Below are 8,118 nucleotides of genomic sequence, written 5' to 3' on the forward strand. Positions count from 1 at the left end.
GCCATTGCCACTGTCAAAAGCCTAATTGACTACTCTAGCTAGAAAAAAGTTATAAAAAAGTATGCAAGTAAGCACCTATCAATTTAACAAATGTGATCTATCATCTACAAGTACAGAAGAAAACTCATTAGGATTACTCTAGCCATGAGTCATCTAAGCCGAAGGAGAGAAAGAGTGGCAACAACAAAAGTGGGGGAGAGCATAATCAAGGTAGCCACAACAAAAATTTCTCCAAATTCAAGAATAAGAGCAAGCAAAAAGAGACTTCTAATCGATCTATCCTAAGAAGGGATTATTTCTAATGTGGTAGTTCTTGTTTGAGAAGGGAGCGACCAAAAACAAGAGGCGGGAAGTACAAAGAATGATTCTTAATATAGGACTTTACATCTCCTCAAAATTATTCAAAGTTCCCCAAAAATATAGGTCAAGGGATTACTATTTGTGGATGTCACACTTAATAGAAGAAACATAAACACATTAGTCGACACAGGTGCAACACACAACTTCATCTACATAGAAGAAATCAAACAATTGGATCTTAAGATGGTGAAAACAGAACGATGAATATGGCAAAACAAATCTAAGTTATAACTCAAGGGATGAAGACCACCCTAAGCACATGGGTGAGTTACTTGGATTCATTCATAGTTCTACTGTACAACTTCAAAGTAGCATCTGGAATAGAGTTCCTCGATCAAGTCAAAGCCTTTCCTATTCCATTTGCCAAAACAATGTACATCTAAGATAGGGCTCATACTTATGTAGTAAAGATGTTGTCAGCTATGCAGTTCAAGAAAGGTTAGAAGAGAGATTCGAAAAGTTACATAGCTACCCTGAATGGGGTTGATGATGAGCCAAATATTGAAGAGGGCATGCCAAAGGAGTTAACAATAATCATCAAATTAAAGATGTATCTGATAAGAAGTTGTCTATGTGACCACCACAAAAAGGGACAAATTTGGTAGTAGAGGATCAAGACCAGCAAACAAACTTATCAGTTCCTAGTTCATAAATGGATGGAATTAAGGGTCTGTTTTAAGCAGCTGCAGCTTATCCAGATAAACAACTTATCTTGATAAGCTGCTAATCAACAGCTGATCCGAATAAGTTATCTGGTTGTTTAGTTTGTGCGTTTGGAAACAGTTAATTTACAACTGTTTCTGGATAAATGATCATTCTGTCACTGATCCATATAAGTTGTCTAGCTGTTTGGTTTGTGTGTTTGGAAAACAGTGATTTGTAGTTGTTTCTGGATAAATGACAATTCTGTCACTGTACAGTTGTGTTAATTGCAACAGAATTGTTATGGTTATACGTTTGATGCTTTAGAACCCAAAAAACCTTTCATAATAGTACAAGAATATACACCTCACTTAAGAGTGAATAACAAAAAACCTAAAAAAAAAGAAAATACATATTAAAATTACAATTAAAGTATGATAATATTCATTGTAAAATGCAGAAGAAGAATGTCGCGAGCAACGTTGTCCGGTAGGGATACCATCATGTAGGGATACCCCGATCACTATCGGCAGAGGAATTAGTCGGACTGTCTGCCCACCTGAAGAAGTCATACGTCTCTGGGTCGTCTGCCCATCACAGGCAATTATAGAACTGTCGTTCGTCGCTATGTGTTCATCGTGACGTCAATAACAAAAATGACAGTACAAAGAGGCATAGCACTCGCCCGGAGTTCTCCGAAAACCTGAAGCTCATCTTCTTTCAATAATTCAAGAGAGAACTCGTCAGTCATAACATTAGATGAGATTAAAAAAATCATAGAAATTGAAAATAAAAAATAGTTTTGAATAAAGAAACAAAAAACTAATTAAAAAAATAGCAAGCGTGAGGACTCTGATGAAATTCAAAAAAAAAATACAAGGAAATGGGAATAAACGAAAATTGTACAGGCGTGAAGGCTCAAAGAACTCACTACTCCAACCAACAAATCTGTCACTACAAGAAAACAGTAAATCTTAGAAAAACCAGAGTTCTTGGTGGTCTTTTATCCACGCAAAATTAACCTCGCTTGTGTCACATATGCATATCACCAAAAAAGGTCATTATGAGGATCCTCAAAAACCATATTGCCACAAATAAAAGAGAAATTTGGTTGTCTTCATTAAGATTTCACATGCGACACAAACCAACAGTGACTGATAGGTCATCTGAAGAACCCAGAAAGGTCAAATGACTCATCATCGACCTCACAAACACACACAAAAACACAAATAAAACTCACATGGAGAAGAAACAAAAACAAACAACCGAAAAATGTTAAACCAAAAAAATCCATAATATAAGTGACATTAAACAAATATAGAGGTTATAAAATAAACAAAAGGCATTCAGTCAACATCGAACAATCTCGCCCCGTTATCCGCTCTCTCAACGCAGCCATTTCCGTGGCACTTTCGCTATCTTGGGTATAATCTTCCTGAGATTCCACTTCTGCTTGTGGTATAGACTGGTTTATATGAAATTCAAATGCTTTTGGCGGGGCCTGCATGTGATCGTCATCAGCCAGGGTGAAGTCTCATCCGACCTAGAATAGTGTCGTCAAATGTAGTTGTGGAGCGTCATCGTGGTCACCACAATCTGCACTTGTTTTGAAAATGGGTAAGTCGGCATATCACGTAGAATGACAAATTTTTTTCTTCCACACCCCAAAATTTCGTTCAATTACACCGCGTGAGGAGCTTTTGTTAAACATTTTCTTCTTGTCGCAAGCTACACTGTTGGATCAGGAATGTTGTACTTCATATTTGGATATGACTTTAGATACTCCCTCTGTAGAGAATAACCATCATCGCTTAAATAATATTTATCTACTAGAATACCGTAATTAGTAACAAACTAAAAATATCGATCGTGGTTGATATATTTTCAAACTTGAAGGTGGGTGCAGAAAGCCGTGTCGTCGGTCTTGTGTTCCAAAAGAAAAAATACGACTGTTGTGTACGCTGTCTTCCCAACCAGTCATCACAAAAGTGAAACATATGTCGAAGTTACATACGACCATCACATTTTGTGTTGACGCTCCACACCGTCCAATGTATGCAACATTCTCAGTACTGGATACTTGTGCATCATATGTATTCTGTCAATTGCTGCAATACAGTTCTGTCAGATTTGTTACAGTTGTGAATGTCATGTAACTCATTTTGACATCTGAATGTCATGTGTTATTAAAAATTACCTTAAGAAATGGTATGTAACGACGGTCATTAGCAATCTTTGTCGGAGTCGCCTCAAATGTTGGATTCTCTGGCTTAATTATCGTTGTCGCTAAACTGACAAGAGCTTTCAAGCCCACCGAGAAATACTTGTTGATTGTATCCGATGAATATTAGAATTGCTATATCGCTCATCTAATTGATTTTTTATGTGATAAAATGTAGAAGGTTATTATTAATACCTCTCTTGTTGTCGTTCTTGAGGAGTTGTGTAGTCGATTATGTCTTTGTAGTTCATCGAGCAAATCGAGAAATATGAGTTTTTTCATATGAAACTTGTTACTGAACCGTGTTGGGTGTCCTTATAGTAGCTCGTCGACCCATTTATCATCAATATAACTCGATGTCATGCAGGGAGTTCAATCGACGTAGGGTTGTAGTATTCATACAACATAATCATAACTGCAATAACTTTTCTTCTAAAGCTCAGTTGATTTGGATCCATCGTTAACAGTATTCTATGAAAGCATGAAATGTGAATCAGACAAGTTAAAAAGAAGATATATAAAAACTAAAAATGGGCAACTGACAAGAAAGCTAAGCAAACATCTACGAGACAAATGTGGATTGAAAACCAGTGCAAATAAACAACCAAGAAAGAAATGTGAAAAAAACTAGAGCAAATACACAACATCTCTACGACATCATTTATCCATAAAAAACGTAAACAGTTGACTCGCAGATCGGGGTCCATCTGCATGAATATTTGTTTGCGTCTTGGGTCCTAAAGCAAAACTTCAATGGCTCAGATAGAATGGCTTATCCGACTTAACTTCAGGATATGTGTGAAGAACTCAAAGAAAGTCGCCTATGGAGGTGTCCCGTGAAGTCCCGACATGAATTTTACATGATTCTAGCATTTCTTTTATTGAGGCTTCTGATGAAAGCAGATCCTTCTTTCTTTCTTTTCTCCACACTACACCGCTTTGATTTGAATGTAGAATCCAACTCCCTCTGGTTTAGGCTGTGGCCTTCACCTGAATCACCTAAATGCTCGGCCTCCAAGTCATCTAGTATGCATGTAACCCATGCTCACTTGGAGTGAACGCATGAGTTCCCATTGCAACAATCACTCTGAAGATACCGTCCAACTTCTCCTCTAAAACCAGATCAATGCCACTGAATTTGAATTTTCTTGCTGTCGGAACTGCCTGCAACATAAGACAAGTTTACTACTCAAAGCAGCTTAGTCGTATATATAATGAGATAAGCAGTATTCATTGGATAGGTTATTACCTGCAATTTCTCAGTCCAACAAGCCTCTGAAGCATCTATTGACTGTTTCATCGGATCCCAATCCAATCATGTGAATCCCCTTTTAGTTTCTTCCATAATTTTCAATCCTTCCTTAGTTGATCTCACTTATTCTTAAATTTCATCCTATCGTAATTCCTTCATGTCATTTTCTTGAACTTTTCATGAGATTTTGTCACCCTTTCTTGTTAAAAAGGTCGCAAAATATAACAGTGACCTCTCTATCCCATATGGCCAATGATCCGACCTGTTTACTCTGACTCATTATGTTGCTAAGACATAAAAGGAAAAAGATAAAATAAATATTTCTTTCAAGTAAAAAAAAAATCAATATCAACTAATAAACTGCATCCATAAAGCACTCAAGCAAGTATGTCGACCCAAAAATTTAGTTTTGATTTTTTTTCTTAATTTTCTCCTGCAATCAAGAAACTCTTTGTAAAATATTTATATATTCCAGCAACCACATATCATAAAAAGAAGCTTGTGAGACGAAGTGTAAGCAAACACTTTAGAAATAAAGGATTTGACAATAGTAAGGATTCTTTTAGCATTTCTCCACACGACATAATGCTTCCATTGATTTCTTTCATTCCAAAGAAACAATCAAATAGTATAGTGGATAACATTTTGCAAAAAATTACCCCTCCTCCAAAGCAAAAGGCAATGATCCAAATTTTGATACCCGCACATATGCATATGAGTTTTAAAATAAGAGAGACAGCAGCCTCGATATCTCCCAAGAAAATGCAAAATTGAAAAATAGATGGTGCAAAGATTCCTTCTCATTTCAATAAAATAAACAAATATAAACATTGTGCAGCCCTTTAAGCTTAATAGTATCATCAAGAGGCAATAACTTATAATTTAATCGACAAGATAAAGAGGATTGAGATAGTTTCAACAGAGAAATCCATGATTTAGTACCTCAATTAATAGCAGGAGAAGGTTTTTGTTTAAACCTGAGAGCTTCCCCTTTATTTTTTTCAATACACCTACCAGCAATGTAAGCAACACCACTAAGGAACTTCATTCTTATTGGTATTGACCAAATCACCATTTCCAAAAGCTCAATTGTTGGTTGTAATGATCCTAAATAGTTCCTAAACATTCCAAGCATCCTCACACGAAAAAACCTTCAACCAAATATCAATGGAATGTACTTATCATAAAAATGTGAGAAAGGATCAAACCATCCAGCAAACCTCGTCAAAATGCACCTCCAACAAACACCAGCACTCACAAGAAATCCTAATTTAGCAAATAAAAAATGCCCAAACAAGTAACAATTTACTATGGTTAAATCCATCTAGCACCCACAAATCACAAAAGTAAGCTCAAGAAACAAATCATAAATGCCCCAAACAGACAATAGGGGATGAACTTCAATGTCATCCATTGAATAAGCTAATGTAAAAAATCAAAAAGTATTTAATTGGAAAAGTCCAAGAATCAAACCACCCAGGATTTTCCTCAAACCCTGTAAAAATGAGAATTTAGTTTTGCACCCAAAATAAGGGCATAAAATGCACAGTCCAACCTCAGAGAGACCATAACAAAGGCTCCAACATTTTCGTTTTGCACCCATAAGAAACTTGGAGAAACCAGAGAAACCAGAACAAAGGCTCCAAGAATACAAATATTAGAGTCGAATTATATGTATTGCAAATGGCAAACCAGATCCATCAACAGTCACTAGATCTGTAAGAGCGTAAACAGAAATTGCAAGCCAGAGAGCATAATATCGTACAATACAAACCATTTCAACGGCAGTTAGCAAATGTACTTACAAAGTAGTGAATGTTGAGGGTCTAATGACATAGTAGGAGGAGAACGTCAAAGCGCACGAGTGAGGGAGAGAAGAACGCGAAAGAGAGAGGGTCAAAAGAGACGGGTGAGAAGGAAAAAAGAGGGAGTTAGGGCAGATGATATGTGAAGAGGCCAACCCTGTCAAAAGCTTTAATGAAACGCGGACAGTGGGGTTCGACCCGCGGTCCGCGTTTAACATAAAAACAAAACCGTCATTTTCGCAGACGCTGACGAAACACTTCTTCCAAACTAGCAGTGGCATTTTTAAAACGACACCACAGCGGATAAGCTGCCCCAAACGTACCTTAAGTGAAAGGGACTATTGACTTGAGAGATAGCTGGAAGTCTGAGAATGATCAATGGAACTGCAAGAATGAGATCAAGCATTACACTAAGAGAAGATGTGAAAGAGCATCTCAGGCTTATGTGGATGAGAATGTCATACTCTACTAATGATCAGTGAGATTCATCAAACTCTAGTTGGTACAAAAATGGCAAGCATGGACAAAAAAAATCTTCAACAATCATCTTAAAATGGAGCCATATTGTTCTTAAAGGTTCCAAAAATTTTTGCACAAGCCTTGATTCATTCAAAAGGCTCTAGAAGATATGGAAAATTTTGGATGTTGCAAGAATATTTTTTAACTTTCTGGTCTCTAGACCCTTCTAGATACTTTGTGAATAATCTGAGAGCCTCTAAAATTCTATAGAGTATTTTGGATTTTTAAGTGTAGTGTAGAGTATAATAAAATTATTTATATATATATATAAGTATTATATTGCCATTTAGAAACTATAATAAGGAGGTAAGGGCCTATAAATACGACCATCATCTCATTTGTAATCCATTCAAGAAAAGCACAAGAACACTTACCTTGTAGAATTCTCTAATGTGTAATACATTCTAGGTTTCTCATTTAGAGTTATTATCATCTGTAGTTCTTAGTATCTAGTGTAAGTCTTAGCTTGAAAGGGGTGTGCTAATGCAAAACGGTTAACTTAGAAAAAAAATTAATAAGTCATACAACTTCCCCAATCGGATTAGCTGAAATAATTTCTGCTCATTAGTGAAGAGTAGTGTTTGCTGATAAACTGATAGTTTGCTTCATAACAAGATAAAAATATTAACCATTTGATTTACTGACTTTTAATATGTAAAGCTATGTTATTAATAGCTGTCACATATTTAGTTTACTGATATATTTAAATAATTTCATAAATTGGAGTTTAGAGTTCTTTTTATGATAGATGTCGGTCACAGGCTATTTGTGGCTTTAAACAAAAGGACTAAAAATAAAACAAAACAAAACAAAACAAAAATCACAACGATTGTCGATCATTCTAAATGATATTATTTAATTTTTAAGTAAGATCACGTTGGATCAAATTCACGGCATTTGATAGACAATAATGTTGCCTTGACACAGTCACTTAAAGAACACTACCATCTACGTAGTACTGCTATCCATACAGGAATAAACCAAACAGCTTACAGAAAAGGTAATTGTAGAACAGCTACGGTTTAAGCCTATGTTAGCATATTGCAAAGCGTGCATATTAACAAAGCTTCCATCATCCATTTTACAAAACCCTTTTAAATTTTCAATGAACTCTATCAAATACAGAGATTACAAATATTCAATTAATTAAAAAGAGAGTCAATTTTCCATTGACACAATTAAGAAAGAGGAAGGAGTGAGCGCGGGGTTTACGGGATCGAGATCGGAATCTGAGGAGATGTCGAACATTTCGCGAATGATTTTGCGGTCGGTTTCGTCGAGACCAGTCCGCCGGGTCCTCCATAGCGCCTGCAGAATGA

General features: G+C 36.1%; 1 protein-coding gene across 1 annotated transcript in view; it reads right to left on the reverse strand.

Moving 5' to 3' along the window:
- The window catches only part of LOC110027983, a gene marked incomplete at its 5' end in the record, with an annotated part of 9,924 nt that extends 1,807 nt beyond the window's left edge, over positions 1–8,117 (reverse strand). The window contains 1 exon segment of the mRNA XM_020729657.1: positions 8,012–8,117. Coding sequence (XP_020585316.1) covers positions 8,012–8,117 — 106 coding nt within the window.
- Position 8,118: the final 1 nt, after the last annotated feature.

The sequence above is a fragment of the Phalaenopsis equestris genome, unplaced genomic scaffold (assembly GCF_001263595.1).
Source record: "Phalaenopsis equestris unplaced genomic scaffold, ASM126359v1 Scaffold000474, whole genome shotgun sequence".
Taxonomy (NCBI): domain Eukaryota; kingdom Viridiplantae; phylum Streptophyta; class Magnoliopsida; order Asparagales; family Orchidaceae; genus Phalaenopsis; species Phalaenopsis equestris.